This window comes from Helianthus annuus, chromosome 13 (genome assembly GCF_002127325.2).
Source record: "Helianthus annuus cultivar XRQ/B chromosome 13, HanXRQr2.0-SUNRISE, whole genome shotgun sequence".
Taxonomy (NCBI): Eukaryota; Viridiplantae; Streptophyta; class Magnoliopsida; order Asterales; family Asteraceae; genus Helianthus; species Helianthus annuus.
In genome coordinates, this window is record NC_035445.2 from 73,620,778 (window position 1) to 73,640,912 (window position 20,135).

The 20,135-nt window shown below is 36.7% G+C and overlaps 2 protein-coding genes across 2 annotated transcripts; one reads left to right on the forward strand and one right to left on the reverse strand.

Annotated features, from left to right (window-relative positions):
- The first annotated feature begins 17,122 nt into the window (after positions 1–17,122).
- On the forward strand, positions 17,123–18,236 carry LOC110898173 (secoisolariciresinol dehydrogenase). The gene is made up of 2 exons (XM_022144930.2): positions 17,123–17,246; positions 17,316–18,236. Exons 1-2 carry the CDS (start codon positions 17,224–17,226, stop codon positions 18,142–18,144), a joined length of 852 nt encoding a protein of 283 aa, XP_022000622.1. The 5' UTR covers positions 17,123–17,223; the 3' UTR covers positions 18,145–18,236.
- Positions 18,237–18,502: 266 nt separating this feature from the next.
- On the reverse strand, positions 18,503–19,596 carry LOC110901048 (protein FAR1-RELATED SEQUENCE 5-like). The gene is made up of 2 exons (XM_022147903.1): positions 18,610–19,596; positions 18,503–18,535 (listed from the first exon to the last, which is right to left on the reverse strand). Exons 1-2 carry the CDS (start codon positions 19,594–19,596, stop codon positions 18,503–18,505), a joined length of 1,020 nt encoding a protein of 339 aa, XP_022003595.1.
- Between the last annotated feature and the right edge of the window lie 539 nt (positions 19,597–20,135).

Below are 20,135 nucleotides of genomic sequence, written 5' to 3' on the forward strand. Positions count from 1 at the left end.
GTCGTAATTAAAGTTTGACTTCGTCATTAATCTTAATTGCTCCAGTCAAATTTCATTTTGAAAGTACCTATGAGTTGGTAATTATGTGGGCATTAAACCTTTAAGAGGTTACCCTCTGATTCCCACTCTAATTAGGTCAATTGTCGAGTCAAACTTAATTATAAAAAGTCAACAGAAAGCTAATTTTCAAATAAATGCATAATTAGCAATATAGAAGCTATGCAACCTGTTTTGACATTAATATAACTTGGTAATTAATGTAAGAACATGTCTAAACATGTTCAACTCGACAATTTTTAGTTTAAGCTTGGTTCGGGATCGAAAGTCGCATAGTTTGACTTATGCTTTGACTTTCAGTTCTGACCCGTTTGAGCATGATCTAGGAATGTTTTAGAGCTTTATTAGGACCAAGTTACCTATAAGTATAACCCTCTGAGATTATACAACTTGGTTCATTAGTTATTCAATTCATATGCATGATTCCGTTAAATGCTTAAATGTTGACTATTATGCCCTTATCATCTTAAAATGTGATTTTTGATAAAGTGAAAGAATAGAAACCTTCGCTACTGATTTATAGACTTGTCCCCAAAATTTGACATCAGTTTGAGGTCTAGATTAGGAGTTATGCTCATTACGTAATTAGAAAGCTTTTTAGTAATTAAACCGAATAATTAGCATATATCCTATCTAAACCTAATTTTTGATACCAAACTTTTTACCCTCTGATGTTATATAATATTTTGGGATTTTTGAAGATTTTTATTTATTTTTAGGCTGAGCATAACTTAGAGTTCTAAGCTTGATTCGGTAATTGCCGGTTTTGCCCTTTTGGGCTATAAAATGAGTTTTACAAATCCTTTTGACCCCAAATCTTTTTCTACTGATCTAATATGATAAATAAAGTATTTTGAGCCTTCTGGAATAATAAAATTTTCAGCTTTCCTTTGAAAACCCGGAAATGGCTCCAAATCGCCTTTTTAAGCGTTTTTAACGCATAGTATGTATTAAAACCATTTTATAAATATAAGGTTTGATGCCTTCTGATACTTTTAGTAAATATTTACATTATAACAGTAAACAAAGGTCTTAAGCTCAGATTTCCGATTTTGACCTTTTAGGCTTATGTGAAAATTACCAAAATGCCACTACGGTGCATAGCTTAGTTTTAAAGGATAGATTTCACATATAAGTGACACCCTACTGTTATAACTTATTAAATTAAGTATAATTACTGATTATATCAGACCCGTAACTCAGTTTAGTATTTAAACCCTTTTATAACCTTTTAAATGACCAAAATGCCCTTTTGGGGCGTAATTTGAGTTTAAATTCATTTGGGGCATAATAGAAGATATCTTTCTGATGTCACAACATATTTAAGGCATATTAACTTAGAAAACTTGCATGTGACTCTTATGGTTATCTGTTACGGATGTTTCGCGTTCGGATCGGCCTATGTAACTAGTTTGCATATATTAGCCGAAACGGGTCAAACCATATCGTTTTTCCTCAAAATCCAGAATGTGTTTAAGTTACCCATATTAAACAAGCATACAAGCTTGTCGGGTCAAAACCACATTCTAAACCGGTCTTCGCTTTATCATGCGTTTGAACCGTGTCTTCCTTTTGAAAACTAATCGGTCTAAGCATAGGCTTAATTAAAGACCCGTTAGGATTCTAATAGGTTATTAAAAACCTTCATTCCAGATTAGGAGCCCAGTAAAAGCTATCGTACTTTCTGATTTGATATACAGCTGGGATTGAATTTATATTCAGCTCAGGTAAATACCCTTAACTTATTTTCCCTGTACGGGCTTGGGATACGGTACTATAAAAGTACCGCTTGGTCGGGTGTATGTAGTCATTTAAATCGTATTGTGATTGATGTATTTACATAACCTGTTTGATATGTATTATTTGGTGTATGGCCCTTGGGGGTTAAATGACCATGTCCGGATATCCTTGGCATCATTCAAAGAAATGGTCACGACCTAAGCACGGGGTGTAAGCGTACACCTGACAGATGCATTATGTAAAAACTGGTATCCCACTATAAGGAATCGACCTTGTGGGCATTATACCTGTGGCGTGTCAGTTAACTTAAGTCCGGCCTTGCAACCGGCCCTAATGGACGACAAATGAGTAAAACTGTATACAAGATTATTTTAAATAATTGTCACAAGTTATAAAATATTTTTGCCGAAGTGCATTTAAATCAATTTTCAAACTCTTTTCAAAATGAGTCAGTTAAGTTGTATTTACCAGTGCAAACTGACATATTTTCCAAAAAGGCTAAGTGCAGGTACTAGACGAAATAGACTGGCTACTCCAGGCATCATTACTTAAGTCTCGCAAGCTTTAGATGTCAAAGTCTGTTGAACAGTTTCTGTTGGGTCTAAAACGTGTAGTCTAATGTTATCAACGAATCAAGTCAACAAAGTCAACGCCAACAAGTCAAAGTCAACGGGCAAGTCGACACGAGAAGATCGAAGAATGATATGGCGCGTGGAAGTTCGAGATATGACAGTTTTATTGCTTTGGATAATTAAATATATTTTGTTTAGACAAAATATATTTATTAGCTCATCTAATTAGTTTTCATGTTTATTACTAGTTTTGGCAAGTTATTAACCCTAGGGACTTAAATGTAAATAGCCTAAGTGTGTTTAGGCTATAAATAGAAAGTGATGATTAGGGTTTTAGCCAACACACTTTCTAGAGATTTGGGGGCTAATTGTGTCATCATTTGTGCAAATCAATCTAGTGGGTTTTTCAAGTTTATTTTTGAGTGTGTTCATCTTTATTTCTTATCAAAATCAGATTTTTGGCTCGATTTGATCCTACAATTTGGTATCAGAGCTTGGTACTCGAATTTGGGATTCAACAATCTTCAAATTCATCATAAAAATCTGATTCTTTGTTTGAAAAGTTTTGAAATTTTTAGGGTTTTTGATTTTATTCACTATTTCTTCAAAATCTTGTTTTTAAAAGGGTTTAAAATGTCTGTTTATTGATTGAGAGTTGATAAAAGTATGATTAGAAAGATTTAGAGTCATCATTTATATCATTTTTGGGGTTTCAAACAGATCTGGGCATTTATATTCAAGTTCTGGGCGATTTTTTTTTATGAATACAGCGATCTTATTTTGAATACAGCGATTTTATTTTGAATACAACGATTTTATTTTGAATACATCGATTTTATTGAAAGTTCCGGCGAATTTGGGTTTTCCGGCAATTTTCCGGTGAAATTAACTTTTCCGACGAACTTTTCCGGCGAAATTAAATCTTGAACGCGAGTTCAAGTTCTCCGGCGTATTAACTACGCCGGTAAGTCACCGTTTTCCATCGCCGTGATTCCGCCGGTCTTAATCCGGACAGCGAATTTATTTGAGTTGTTAAGAAAGAGTAGAAAAATAGAATGTTTTGAGGATTCTGTTTTTAAGCCAGCGAATTTGTGTTTTTGGTCTTTGAAACCCAACATACACCACCAACTGCAAACTCACACCCTCAACAACACAAACAACATTTTTATAAAACTAATTGTTTTCAATTTTCACAAAACAAATACTGTGAATGATATAAAAAAAAAAATAGCTAAAACAAAGGTTTGCCTTAACAAAATTAGCAGATCCAAAACCACCACCTTCTTTGGCCGCCCTCTTCTCACCTGTTGACGCCACCGATGTGACGTCAGCACCACCCTCCATCCTCCGCCTCCGGCCGTTTGACGCTGCCGCCAACATCCTCCGTTACCGACCTTCTTCACCCGTCACACCACCACGTCTCCGAAACACCTCCACTTATCACACTCGTTCATAATCTCACCACCATCTTCACCGCCTGTCGTCACCACCGTCAAACCATCCATAACCTCCGTCGCAACCAGTCTCTCCATCACCGTAAACCTCCGGTCTCGAGCCACCTTTTTGATTGCCGGAACCAGACCATCCACGCACAAACACACATTTTCGTTTAACGATTCTATCTTGCTTGGCGGCTGGATTATTGTTTCAAAAAAAATTAGGATTTCTAGATTGTTAGAAAGATAGAGATAGGAAAGATCTATGAATCGTGAAACAGAGAACTAGAGGTTGTTTAGTGTGACTAGGGTTTGTAGAGAGTTGAAGAAGATGCTGATGTTGTTTTATCAGAGAGGGTAGCGGCGTTATTTGTCTGGGAGTGGCATTAGGGTTTTCTCATTTGACTAAACCCAATTCTATCAATGTCGAAGTGGGCTTGGTTATTATGTATTTTGTGGGCCACTAATTAGAGTGGGTCAAGGTGGACTAATTTTATTAAGCCTACAAATTTGCAAGTGTTGTGAGGTGCTAGTTAATCACTTGTGGGCTTCAGTTTTAGTGAACAAATTCAACAATTTGATAATATACGAGACTTGAGCTGGGTATCAACAATTTAAAAAAAAAAAAAAAACGGTCAGGTTCTATTAAATAATTTTTGGGCCGGGTCTTAAAAATTTTTTTTGTGGGCCTCGAATTTTGATCAGTTTTGGGTTGGGTTTTCATAGTTTATTTTTGGGCCTTTTAAAATTAACTTGTGTTCGCAGAATTTCACCGGGCCAGGCGTTTCAAGTTCATTTGGACCAAGTACTACTAACATTTGGAGTTGATACGGGTTTAATTTTTGAAGTAACTTGAACCGGGTTTTAAGTTGAGACAAATATTTTTCGAGCTTTATAAAAAAAAAACATGGATGAAACTCGGAAGGAGTACGATAACTTTAGAAGTGTTCATGGTGAAAGTTTGTCTGATCATATTACAAGGTTCATGAATTTGCTGACAAAGATGAAGACAGCTGGAATTCCTATTACCAACCGTGCTAAAATCAAAAGGTTGCTAGATTCACTACCAAAAGAATGGAGCATCCGGTGCATGAAGATTAAAGATGACTTTATAAGGTATCCTACAACGCTGACAGATGTCGTGGACGCTTTGAAATCTCTTGAAATGGCGGTGAATCAGATTGGTGTCACTCCAAAAGCAAGCCCAACAACACCTACCAACATGAGTTTCCCTTCCCCAATCAGTGTAGGAAGTTCATCATTTGTTTCTGCCAGGATTCTAAATAATCTTCCAGCAAGTTCTGCAAAAACATCTTTAAGTGAAAAAGAAATGGTGGAAATTGCAAAGCCAACAACTGATAATGGGAAGAAAGTTACTGAGGAGGATGATAAGGTGAAGCAGATTGAGAAGGTGGATGCAGGATTCATTGAAGCAGGTAGAAAGAATGAAGAGAAGACACCTTTTGAAGCCCAACATGCAGAATCTAGCAAGGAGAAGGAAGAAAAGGACTTGGTAAACAGCATTCCGCACGAATTTAAAGTAAAGTTATGCACACAATCATGCGTAGACGTCGTGGCACACTATAAGTATCTTAATCTTGAATTTATGAGGGAAAAAGACAAAGTTTTAAAATTCAATAAAGAACTCAAACAAAATGAGGCCGCATATCAGAGAAAGTTGAATTCAACTTTAGCTGAAATGCAAACTCTAAAAGAATTCATTTTTAGAAAAGATTTTATCATCAACGATTTAACAGAAAGATTAGAAAAATCTTTGAACGAAAACAATAAATTACAAATTATAATAGACAAATGGAATGTCAGTCAAAAGGCATTTACTGACATCAAGAACTGCCAACGACCGACGTATGTAAAAGATGGGATCGGGTATAAGGATAGGCAAGGAAATGAAAGAAAACTCTTCTTTCCACCACATAGCAAAAACTATGTGCCTATGCCAACTCCTCATCCTGACAACGATTTAATTGATAAAAATGATTTGATTGCTCAAAATATCAATTGTGAAAATGATAAAATTTCTAACGTTTCTGAAAGCAGTGAAGAGGTGATTGAGCGTGAGGAGGATGTGTGCGATGAGGATTGTGGTGGCACGAAAATAGGAATAGGGTATTCAGGCGACAGTTATACTACTGTTAACTGGTTCGCCTGGAACTGTGAGAAATCCAACAAAACTTTAAAATGTGTTGACTTAAAATCTGCTTTTTGTGATGAACAAGTTGTGTGTGAACCTCCTATGTTTGTTCCAGAATTGAAACAAAACAGATTCGGAAAATTCCTCACTGAGGAAATTCCAGAATTTGTTCCATCTCATATAGGTACCTCAGAGTCAGAGAAAGAGCTAAATGAAGAAAGTAGCAGTGAAGACTCAAGCACCACAATTTCAGAAGGTGGCGAAGGAAGCTCAAGTGATTCGGAAACGTCAGTAACAGATGCTGGTAGAAAGGTTGAAGACCTTGAACCATCGGGTGTTCAAGAACCAACAACCCCAAATGACTCTGCAAGTCTAGTAAATCAAGATACATTGGAAAAAAACTTCCATATTGATGATTGCACGAGTTCAGATGATGAATCAAATACAAATGAAAATCTTGGGGAGTCAAAGATCAAAAGATCATCTGAAGTTGTCGAACCTCACGTTTGTGAACATGCTGAGTCAAGCTCAAAGCAATCCCCGCCCCTAGTTGCATCACACGGAACTGCAAAGTCTCAAAAGCCATTCAAGGCTTGTTTTAGGTGTGGAAAAGAAGGTCATGTGCTCAAGCAATGCCCAGAGCGACACGATCCAGACGGTAAAGGCAACCAGTATTGCTTTTCTGGATCAAACGGTAAAAATCACACATCTTTGAAAGATCAGATGAAATACTTTTCATCCAGGTCTCCACATGTGAAGCCGGTTTCACATGATTCAAAGATGAAAAGCACCAACACATCAAAACCACAATCTTTCCCTCCGGGTTTTAAACATAAAATTATTTCAAACTTTAAATCTTTTACAAACAAAATTTTTAAACCAACACAGGTTTGGCGAGTCAAACCAATGGTTGTAAAAGAAATCAATGAGGGAAAAGATTTGGCATATCGGGAGGTTTATTATTTTGATGAAAGGGGACAACCCAAGACTACGATGGCTTGGGTTCCACTCTCTAACTGAATTTCTTATGAGTGTAGGAACATCCAAGGAGGACTGTTAGTAACACCGGTTATTATCAGTGGTTGTTCTAGATACAAGTTGGGGAAAATCACAGGTTTGGTTATGGTATCTAACCTGGTTGCACACTTAACTGCACTGTAACACACTCATTTTCTTGTTGACATATGCTTTTGTGTGCCTGACGTGGAAGACTTTATTTTGTAGATACATGTTTTATAATTTTTAATTTTTCAGTAATTGATTGTACATAAATAAAATTTTAGGGGGAGTATTAAAATACTTCCTAGACCATGAGATGTGATTATTGCAAAATAATCATGATCTTATATGAGAAATGATAGGAACTAACTTGATTATGTCTTCGCATGAATAGGATCTGATGGAGGATACGGCTCCAAGTTAATGATATGTCGGTAGGTTCAGCATTTCAGACAAGTAAACTGCATCTTGGTGATAAAGATAAAGTCTACACAAAAATTCTGGATTTCCACAGCATTATGCATTCTTGTGGGTAACACGTTGCGGCATATGGCTTAATGGTCTTGAATCTTGCGTTGACAGATTGCCAAAGTCCGAGATTTCAGGTCTTTATATTGGTGTTTCATTCGGGGATATCATAGTCGTTCTTCTGCTGCATCCAGATACATGCTGACCTAGACGCTATGATATCTTTTCTTAATAAGTGCCTTAAAAAAAAAAAAAAAAAAAAAGAGGCCAAACCCTTCTCATAATAAGTGCCAAATTTGGCCAAAACCTTAGATAGATTAGTTTGGTCACTCTGCTGTACGGAAGTACTGACCTGTTCACCAAACTATCTGTCTTAGCCCTCGGTAGTTCTTGGGATCTCTGTTGTACGAAAGTACAGATCTGATCTTCGTTCTATCGTTGAAGAGAATGAAACCAACATACTCACCTGTTATGAGGAACCTTTGTGCATACCTTGATCGCGGGGGTATGTCCTGACGTGGGACTCACGGGCGTAATGTTTTCTATTCTAAATAGCCTGTGTGGGGGCCATCGAATTTTTGTCAATATTTACCAAAACATGATAACAAGTTCACCGGATGTATGTCGAAAGAATGGTGCATGGATTTAAGCGGACAAACATACCAGCAATCGTTCTTGAGTCGTAGCTATCCTAAAGAAAGTTGAAGTGTGGCTAGACTTTTCAAGTTGGTATGATCTCATATTTGATCAGATCTATATCTCAAAGGTTGAAAGTTAAAAAAAAAATTAAAAAAAATCTAAAATCCAAAAAAAAAAAAAAAAAAAAAATTCTTTGATTTGTGTACAGTTGTTTTTCTAAATCTTCCATATCACATCAATCGTGTCTTAAACCGCTTGAGATACTCTTTGCATTGCACACCACAGATGAATGCGGTTTTGTCTGTACTTTGAATCAGTCTAAAAGAAAATGTGGAGTTGTGTTTATATCTGTGAACAGGTTACTTCGACTATTTGCTGCAATGATGGCCGATCATCAATTGAGCAAGATACCAGACCAAAGCACCTGTTTCCCGAAGATTGCAGAAGATACCGAGCTAGGAATCCTCCTCCTACATCTTCTGATTCACTCAAGCAAAAGAGAGTTGGAAAAAGTTGTTCCTGATTGTCAAAGATGATGCATGCAAAAAGGGGGAGCTTGTCAGTTTAAAGTTTTTACAGAATAAAGTGTCAAAAGAAGATCTTCAGTGAAGAATATTTGGAAAGCATCAATCTAGGGGGAGATTGTTGGGTCTAAAATTGAGACTGAAGCTTGCTAAATTGAAGATTACAACACGCATGAAGTTGACGGTTCTAAAGATGACGCAAGAGTTTGATAACATTAGCCTAAGGGGGAGATTGTTGGGTCTAAAACGTGTAGTCTAATGTTATCAACGAATCAAGTCAACAAAGTCAACGCCAACAAGTCAAAGTCAACGGGCAAGTCGACACGAGAAGATCGAAGAATGATATGGCGCGTGGAAGTTCGAGATATGACAGTTTTATTGCTTTGGATAATTAAATATATTTTGTTTAGACAAAATATATTTATTAGCTCATCTAATTAGTTTTCATGTTTATTACTAGTTTTGGCAAGTTATTAACCCTAGGGACTTAAATGTAAATAGCCTAAGTGTGTTTAGGCTATAAATAGAAAGTGATGATTAGGGTTTTAGCCAACACACTTTCTAGAGATTTGGGGGCTAATTGTGTCATCATTTGTGCAAATCAATCTAGTGGGTTTTTCAAGTTTATTTTTGAGTGTGTTCATCTTTATTTCTTATCAAAATCAGATTTTTGGCTCGATTTGATCCTACAGTTTCCTTTTTATTTGATCCGTCTGTGGATCTATTTCGACTGTTTTGTGATACTTAAACATTACAATTTATTCAGTTGAAATGAATCTATATCTTTTGCTTCCGCTGTGCATTTATATGTTGTGTTGTTTGACTATGATGATATCAATTACGTCACGATACTCCCCACTGGGTCCACCGGTGACACGTGGAAAATAGGGGTGTGACAATTTATATGTTGCATTTTACACACGTCAATTAGACGTTGAGGATAAATCGGTATTAAAAGCTCTTGTGTCCTTGCACGACCTCGGTATCTTACCAACGCTATACTACGCTCACGATGGGTGCACTTGCCCATATGTGTGTTTAGTGTTAGTAGAATATCGTATTTTATAAATTTAAAACTTGACTAAAGTGTTAAAAAGGGCTTAAAATATAACTAGAAATATATACACACCGACACACATCAATTATTAATGGCCAATAAGGTCTAGGTGGGATTATTACAGGCCAATTCCCTTTTAATTTTTGCCTCAATGAGTTTAACCTAGATGTGATGTGTGTCTATATAATATTATAAATGTTTAATTTAATAGTTTAACCTCTTAATTTTAAAGACTAGAAATTACAATTTTGTCTCGTGTGAAACCGAAAGAAAAACAACCATTAATCAAATTAAATAGAAGAGTAAACTGCAATTTTACCCCCTGGGGTTTAAGCCAATTGGCACTCTGACCCCCTCCATGGAAATAATTGCAATTCCCCCCCCCCCCAACATTGATGTTATGTCGCAATATTACCCCCTCCGTCCACCCAACGTTATTTTGACCGTTAGTCCGCGTTGAAATGTCCATTTTGCCTTTCATCCTCCTCATTTAAGAAACCTAGCTCCTCATTTTGCCCCAATTCAATCGTTGTTCAAAACCCTTCTTCAATCGTGCTCCCCCTAATTATTCAATCGCCCCCCCTAAATCTGCAATCCATCTTTAATCCCTTGTTGCTGAAAATTTCTAGCTCTTCTTCCTTTGTGCTTCGATCGAAGGAAACAATGGCGAAAACTCAATCCTCGGACATTATCTGTCCTTGTGGTGGGCAAACGGTTTACAAACAATCAGAAACGAAGGCTAATCCTGGAAGATGGTATCTTCAATGTAATCGAATCACTTTCTGCCGAAATTATGTTTGAACACAAATGTGAATTTTCTGAAATGCAGCCATATGCAAACAACCAAACATTTTCATGACAACATAATAAAGTTACAAACATAGTCTAAAGTTACAAACCATAGTCATAAGTGCAGAAATGAAAACAAACATTGTCTTTAACGAACTCGACAAACCACCATACAACTACAGATACTACAAACCATAAAAAACTTCCGTCACTCATAAAGATTGTCAATTGGGCACCTTGAGTGGCAGTGTGTGATTCCTGTGAAGCAGTATATTGTTCACCCCTTGTCCTTTGCAGCTCCTGACATTGTGACCCAGGTTTCCACATTTACCACACTTGTTGGTGGTTCCCTTTCTGGTCATTTTACCTCCTTTGTCGAACTCCTTCTCAAGCTCTTTTTCACCAAATGCCTTCTTTCGTTTCTTCTTTGGCCTTCCAACTTGTGTATGATGCTTTGGTGGGATGAGTGTTGTTGGACACTATGAAGGAGTCCACATCTCTGGCCCATTGATTGGCTCTATCACATTCTCATAAACTTTCTTCCATGTTGACAGCCAATACACATTAGAAACCCACTCTTCTGGTATGCCAACATCAATGCTATTCCTTGACATATCCCAAATGGCTGCAACTGCATGTTTGCAAGGCATCCCTGTCAAATCCCACTTCCTGCATGCACAAGTTTTATGTTTAACATTCACAACACACTGTGATCTTGGACCTGTTACTTGATACTTGTCTGTATTAACCATTAAAACAGACATTTCGGATGCCTGTTTCTTGATCTCATCGAAGACCTCAGTGGCATGAGGTGTCAGTGGCCCCATACACTTTGCTTGCAATTTTTTTACATTCACTATCCTCTTGGTCATGTACTCCCTAATGAATTCTAAGCATGTGATAATCGGCTTGTCCCTTGCTCCTATGATTTGTCTGTTAAAAACCTCACATATGTTGTTCAACAACATATCACATTTAGCTCTTCTAGAAAATATGCTCTTGACCAAGCGGTGTATGGGATCTCATTCAGCCAATCATACATAGCTCGTTCTGTTGTCTTAATTTCTTCCATAGCTTTGTTAAAATATGGAATGGATGTCTTCCTTCCGGCTGACCAAAGCAAATTCTTGTAAACATCTCCACGCCACTTGGATTTCATGTTCTCATGGATGTGCCTCAAACAAAATATGTGCTCACCATTAGGAAAAACAGCTAGCATAGCTGGAATCAGACCCTGTAATACAAATTGCAAATAATCCTAAAATTTTGCAAGCAAAGTTAATTGAAAGTTATGAATTCACATTTAACAACGGATTACCTTTTGTCTGTCGCTGATGAAGGTGAAACAAGATTCAGTCGTACACCCTAGGTCATCTCTCAATAGTTGCAAAAACCATTTCAGCTTTGTGTTGTTTCTGCCTCAACAAGGGCATAACAAACTGGATATATGCTATTGTTCCCATCTATACCAACAGCACTCAAGATCTGTCCAGGAAATGGACCTTTCATGAAACAACCATCGACACCCAGCAACGGTCGTCCAATCATCTTAAATCCTCTCATCATAGAGGCAAAACAGATATAAATCCTGCGAAACTGCCTTGTAGGACTACCTGGGTTCCCACATGGCTCCACATCAATTTTAATTGTACTACCTGGGTTGGCTTTGAGAAGTTCATCACAGTACGACCTTAGCAGACCATACTATTCTTGGTAATCACCATAAATCCTAGTAGTTGCTATCCTCTTGGGTCTGAAGACCTTATGTAGTGATATTTCTAGCTGATGCTTCCTAAGAAGTTGACTTTGAATTGCATAAAATGGCATCTCTGCATGTTTGTGTTTTAGTTAAAGATTTTTGTACTTTCATTATTTCATATATTTTATCTATACTTTTTATATATTAAACTTTTATTTATTTTATTACCCTAACAATTAAACTAGGAAACTCTATTTCACCTTGTTTATCCACCATTCCCTTTCTTTTCTCATTATTTACATCAACGAATACGATCGACCTCCGTTCCACAATAAGGGATTCAAGTTCCAGTACTACTCTCTGGGTCATCCAGCTTTATCTTTCGTCGCGTTCGTCAAATTTATTTGTGTTCGTTTGTGTTCATGAACACATTCATTTCCTTAACGAACGAACATAAACATAAAATCTCGTTCGGTAAGTGGTCATGAACCGTTCGTGTTCGTTCTGTTCGTTTAAAGCCCTACTTTACACCATAAGGTTTTGCCTTTGTTTTTTTAACAAACCATGTTTTGACACGTGACCCATTCATATTTTTTGTTCTTTCTCTTATATAACGTTACGACTCATATTTTTTTTTCTTTCTCATATATACCGTTACAACATGATTATTCTTTTATCAATATTTCAATACAAATTTCATTCAAAACCAAGTTATGCGTCATAGTGTACAAATTATTGAAGCCCAGACGTTAAGTCATCAAGTCTGATTCAGGGTTTCGCTTTGTAACGATTATATGATAATTTTATATAATTCCGGCTTCGTCGATGTATTGTAAATTGTTTTCCGCAAGGTGAATACTAATAGACAGATTGTCAAAACCGAGCCTTTCAAATGTAATACCCGCCATAACATGTGGCTTTCACCTACCAGTGGAGTGGTAAGGGAGAGTCCTGGTGTTTCAAATGACCCAGGTTCGATTCGTGCCCCACCATTTAGTTTCGGTGGCACCTGGTGATGATGTGAGACTAGGCGAGTAGGTGACGATCGCTAGTTCGATCCTTGAACTGAGTAGGTTTTACCTCACCGCACTGTCGTGCCTTCGGACGAGTGTTCACGGGCTTCATCCCTAACTGAGGGTTTTCGCGGTTCCGTAAATTTCGTTGGACATTAATAAAAATATTACATTAAGCCACGTTTAAAATGTAACATTTTTATAAACTGACCTTGAAAAATAATGGGGCCACTTCATGTTGTCCCTACATCTTTAAGTAATTTGAACCCACAAGTACACATATGATTGCTTTGTTGTCTTTCTTGGATTGCAAGAACATGGGAAGGTCACCTTTTTCTAGAGCCGGAATGGTCCCATATTGGACCATATATCATGGCATTTATGTCCTCAATAATTCAACTATCATATGTAACAAACTAAACTTTTACTCCATTTCTTTTTTTTTGAACGACGAACTCACTTTATATATATATATATATATATATAGAGGGTGGGGTTCAGCTACAAAGTTCATTTTTCCTACAAAGTGTACAAAGTCATAAAACACCACAATTTCAGCCATAAAACACACTCAAAACCTATAAATAACAGAGTGAATATCACTAAAACACAATATCCAAACCTTAACAGTCCATAAAAACCTCAAACACACCATAGTAGAACTATGAATATAAAACAAAACATGATAGTCAACATAAAACACATTAATATTAGTAATTCGATAAACAAAGCCTTATCATCCAAAACACAACACAAAACCCACAAATATGGTGTTTTAGTAATCTCCACTTTATTATTTGTAGGTTTTGAATGTGTTTTATGACTGAAATTGTGGTGTTTTATGACTTTTTACACTTTGTAGGAAAAATGGACTTTGTAGCCAACTCCCACCCTATATATATATATATAGGACAAAGATCCGTTAGGAACCACCTTTTATTGCGAGAACCGCGAGAACCAATGTGAACACAACAAAAAATGCCTAAAAAACACACAAGTTTTTTTAATATTTTTTATAAGAAAATCGCTACTTTTAGTAGCAAATTTTTTTTTTTGCTACTAAAAGTAGCGATTTTAACATAAAAAATATTAAAAAAAAATTTAGATTTTTTTTGATTTTTTTAGATTTTTTTAGGTTTTTTGGGGGTTTAGTTTTTAGCATTTTAGCTTGGGGGCGGGGAGGGGGTTTAGGTTTTTGGGGGGTGGGGGAGGGGGGTTTAGGTTTTTTGGGGGGGGGGGGTTAGGTTTTTTGGGGGTTTTAGTTTTTAGCATTTAGCTTGGGGGGGGGGGTTAGGTTTTTTTTTAGGTTTTTTTTAGCTATTTTAGGTTGTGTTCACATTGGTTCTCGCGGTTCTCGCAATAAAGATGGTTCTCGCATGAACCTTACCCTATATATATATATATATATATAGGATAGGGATCATATATAAAGAGCCAGCAAGAGGCTGAGGCAAGAAAACAAGAAAAAAACTGATTACATCAAATCTAAAATATTGAAAGTTTTCCAATTTTCCCATAAAGGCGTTTTGAGCTTCGATCGATTGCAAATCCAAAGAAATGCGTCCTCTTTGATTTGCTTGATGGTCTTGAGGATAGGAATGAAGTGGTCTTCAAACACCTTCTCGTTTCTAGCTTTCCAAATCCTCCATATGGTCGCCAAGACAATAGTATATACTATCTGTTTCCAGATTCTTCCTCCCGGACGGTTCTTAATAAAGGAAACCAAGTCCCTAAGATTGGAGATATCAGTCGGAAAAGAAATCCTTGTCCAAGTTAATATGTTCCACCAAATGCATCGCGCCCAAAGGCAATTGACGAAGATGTGGCCGGGGTCTTCGCCGTCGCTACCACAACGAGAGCAGGAAGTATTGGCAAGGGGGACACCTCTATTTAGAAGCCCAACTTTTGAAGCGATTTTACCTGTTAAAGCCCTCCAAAGAAGGTAATTAGCTTTAGCAAACTTTTGAAGCGATTTTACCTGTCAGCCGGACCTGCTTGACCGAGAACGACCCATTCGGGTCTGACCGCCACTTCCAGCTCGCCCCCTCTGCCACAAGATTATCTTTTAAAATGACTCTGATTCTAGCCAAAGTCGATTCAACGGAGCCAACATCCTTCCATACCCCCGTGATGGATTTTTCTAAAGGGATTAGCTCAGAAGGGTTATTAGATCCGTTGTTGTTGTGAATCGCAGCCACTACTTTTGCCCACAGCTGATTAGGAAACACTTTAAACCTTCACCACCATTTGGATAGCATCGCAATGTTGAAACCATGGAAACCCCCGATATCCATTCCACCACTTTTTTTTTATTTCATTAAGGTCTCCCACCTAATCCACCTCATCTTATGACTCGTATTTGATTTTCCCCAAATAAAATCCCTTCTTATCTTCTCAATCTTATTTACAACACATTTAGGAGCGGCAAACAAGGAGAGATAATAGGACGGAAGACTTCCGAGGACCGACTTTGCTAATGTCATACGACCCGCAAAAGAGAGGTGCCTAGCTTTCCATTTAGAAAGTTTAGTCGTGAGTTTTTCAAGAACCGGTTTACAATACTTTGCATGTTTCATATTGACTCCAATCGGGACTCCCAAATGCAAAAAAGGGGAGAGAGTCAGCCGAACAGTTTGCTAATTTCGCTAGACGAGCGACCTCCACGGCGGAAACTCCGATGCCATATAAATTGCATTTGCTCCGGTTAACTTTAAGGCCCGACACTAGACTGAGCCACCTCAAAAGGCGGTTCAAAGCCATAACATTATGCTCCGACCATTCACCGATGAAAAGAACGTCATCCGCATAGCAAAGATGGGAGATGTTCGGGCCACCGTTAGGAAGTTGGCAGCCATGAAATAAGCCCAAATTGCTCGCCCTTTTCATGAACATATTTATAATCTCCATAGCTAAGATAAAAAGGAAAGGGGAGAGAGGGTCACCTTGTCTTAACCCTCTTTTAAATTTAAACTTTTACTCTATTTCTAATTTCTATATTTTTTTAGTAATATATTAGTTAAAAGGATTATCACCAAATTAACCATTTTTTACCAAGATAATTAACAAAATAATCATGACTTTTTGAATTTATGAAAGCAGTCATCTGACTCTCTCTCTTTTTCTTTAATTACTAATTAACTTGCCCAATCACAAGACAAGTTAGTCAACAAATTTATTGAATGAAAAAATCATTTATAGGTTGTTGGCATAGTTCCACCACATAACTGTGAATCTGTGATATAAAATTTTCAAACTAACTTTTTAATGAAAAAAAATATGTATAGGTTGTTGGCGCCATAGTTCCACATAAGTGTGAATCTGTGATATGAAATTGTCAAACTAGCTTTTTAATGAAAAAATCATTTATAGGTTGTTGGTATAGTTCTACAAAACTGTGATATTAAAGTGTCAAACTAATCAACATAACGGTGACAATAAATTGTAACTGATCATATATGCAAAGGTTGAAGGACTATATGAAGTATAATTGCGGGTATGGCATGTTTATTCATTAAGGAAAGAAATATGTTTACCAACTATTCATCAACATTTATGGAACGAGATTTTATGTCCGCATTCGTTCGTTAAAGAAATGATGGTGTTCGTGTACAATTGTGTCCATTCGTGACTTTTAGGTAATGAACATGAATGAATGCTCATGAATATAAATGAACATAAACAAACACAATTGAACATAAATTAAATTTAGAATAAAATTGGCATCTTTTGTAAAAAAAAAAAAAAAAAAGACATTACGTAGATCCACCCAGAATATGCTAACCTAATACTTATTACAATTGAAAATAATATACAATACACTAATGTTTCTTAAATATTTTATTAGTGGGTATTTTGAAGTATTTACATAAATATAAAAATAAAAAAACCTAATGAAGTATCGAGCACAAAGTCTACCTACTAACTAGTTAACATAATAACAACCTTTTGACTTTACACATAAAATGTTAAATGGTAATATCCTATTATCCTAGCATGCATTAACTATTTGATGGGTCGTTCTGGATCTTGTGGCCTATAAATTACCTTCTTCTATTCATCTTTAGCCCACAAACGCAAGATGAATGGTTTTATTCCAAACAGGTATTTGTAACATATTTTGATCTTTACATAAACTTGAAAACTAACAAGACTTTTGTATTTATAATGTAGATTAGAAGGCAAAGTCGCCATAGTTACTGGCGGTGCTAGCGGCTTTGGCGAAAGCACGGTGAGATTGTTCGCTAAACACGGCGCTAAAGTCTTGATCGCCGACGTCCAAGATGAAAGAGGACATTCTCTTTGTAAGGAACTTGCTTCTGAATCCAACAACGACGTTGTTTACGTCCATTGCGACGTTACTCAGGAGTCCGACGTGAAAAACGTCGTCGATACGGCCATTTCGGAGTTTGGGAAGCTTGACATCATGTTCAACAATGCCGGCATCCCGGGGAACATAGAGTTCACGATCCTCAATGCTGATACCGAAAACTTTAAAAGAGTTTTTGATGTCAACGTGTTTGGATCATTTTTAGGAGCAAAACATGCTGCTAGGGTTATGATTCCCGCGAAACGTGGAGTGATTTTGTTCACTTCAAGTAGCGCCTCGGTCGTTTCAGGTGAGGCGCCACATGCGTACACAGTGTCAAAGCATGCGGTAGTGGGGTTGATGAAAAACTTATGTGTTGAATTAGGGCAACATGGGATCCGGGTGAACTGTATTTCACCCGGATCTGTTTCAACCCCATTTCTGACTAATGCAATGGGGTTGGAGAAAACGGCAGTGGATGATATTCTGTGTCAGTCTGCCGTGTTGAAGGGGGTGGTGCCTGAGGCGGAGGATGTGGCGGAGGCGGCGGTGTTTTTAGGGAGCGATGCTTCGAGGTTTGTTACCGGAGTTAATCTGGTGGTGGATGGAGGTTATAGTACAACGAATCCAACTTACACTAAGGTTATTAAACAAACTTTTGAAAGCCTAGGTAAAGAAAACATAATCACGTAAAGAATGCCATGCATTATAATTTATGTGGTTAGCTTTTGTACGTTGTTACAATTTTTTGTTTGAATAAGAAAGTTTGAATGATTTGCTACAAATGCTTGATTAGAACTCATTGACATGTACTAAGGTAACATTTCTTCCTAGTTTCTAGTTATAAATGATGAGGAAAAGTTACTCTTAACCATGATAATTATAAGGGGAAAGTGAATATGGGGCTGTTATGCATCTAACTTAGATGCATAACCCATCAAAACTACGTAGTTTTGATTAAAATCTATTAAATTAATTTTATTCCTATTAATTCTCCTTATGAATCTCTTGACTTTTTAATATTATCCTACCTAACAATATCTTCTACCATTCATCCTTCTTTCTCTAGTCTAGACTCGTCCGCCTGAAAAAAGTAAATACGACAACTATATTAACAAAAAAATTTGTAGTTAAAGTATTAATAAATATCGATCATACCTTCTTTTTCGAGCAACTGCTGATATAATGACCCACTTCGCTGCAATAAGAACAACTTCTCTTTTTCGGTGCTTCTAGGGAAGATTTGATTCTAGTTGCACTTTTAGGACGACCTTTAGTATTAGTATGAACTAGTGGATCACGAATAGAAATTTGAGGCATCATGTTTACTTGAGAGCTTCCAGCATTAGAATCTCGTGTCGGGATCTCACTCTGTTTCGACCTTGTTCGAATACTTTGCTCTTCTAAAAACTTCAACAAGATAGTATTTAGTTTCTTTATCTCAGTTGGTGAGTCTCTTGCTTGTTCAGTCGCTTTTTTAAAATTTGATTGAACACACCATAGAGTTAACGCACTGACTTCATTCCCACTATGTATGTCTTCGAGCCCAATATTGCAATTATCCACCTTATGCCTAGCATCCACTGTCCACCGAGGTAATATATAATGATCAGGCAGAGTTTCAACATGTCTCTTCTTTAAGACATATAAGATATGCTTGCATAATATACCATATGTTTCAAACTTTGCGCATGAACATGTAACATCAGTCTTATCTGAGATACGGAAGTTAACAATTCTCCAGTATTTTTTATCTACATCCAATTGTCCGACCTTGTATTTGATTTCTTCTAAATTCTTGCTTATTGTCTCATGAGTTAAATTAAATGTAGCTTCGGTCCATTCCTTTTTGAATTCATCAAAGATTTTTCTCGTATAACGTGAACCTGCTTTTGCCTCTATCAAATGAACTGAAGAAAGAATTGGTTTGGAGTTCATAGTTTTGAAGTCTTCATCTTCTTCAGCAGCCCTTCGAGCCTCAACAGCTTTATCATATTGCATTACAAACTCATTCAACATGGTCTTTGAATTTACATATCCATCAAAGAAAGAGTGAATACTCTCGCTTCTTCCGCTTGAAGTCATGCCAGCAAAAAAACAATCTTTCAAAAAGGCCTTAGCCCAATATTTACGTTGCTTATACATCTCCGTTATCCAACTGCCGCTTTCAAAATTATATTTACCACATAAAAGTTCCCAACGAGTTTCGAATTCTTCAACCGTGTCACTCTTTACCCACTGCTTGTGTAATTCTTCAAAGTCACTATAACGAACTTTAAGAGGCCGAAGATGTTCAATCTCATGTTAGGTAGGATAATATTAAAAAGTCAAGAGATTCATAAGGAGAATTAATAGGAATAAAATTAATTTAATAGATTTTAATCAAAACTACGTAGTTTTGATGGGTTATGCATCTAAGTTAGATGCATAACAGCCCCATATTCACTTTCCCCTAATTATAATACATTGTATATATTATTTAGAGTAAACTTCTAAAATCATCTCTAAGATTTGGTCATTTTTGTCACTTTAGTCAAAAACTTAAAACTTTTGAATCTAGCTCCATGTGGTTTCAATTTTGTTGCCATTTTCATTCAAAAGCAAAATCTGGTCAGATTTTACAGTTAACATTTAGATTTTTTTTTTTTGTCTTTTTGCTTCCTTTTAATGAAGAGCAACATAGT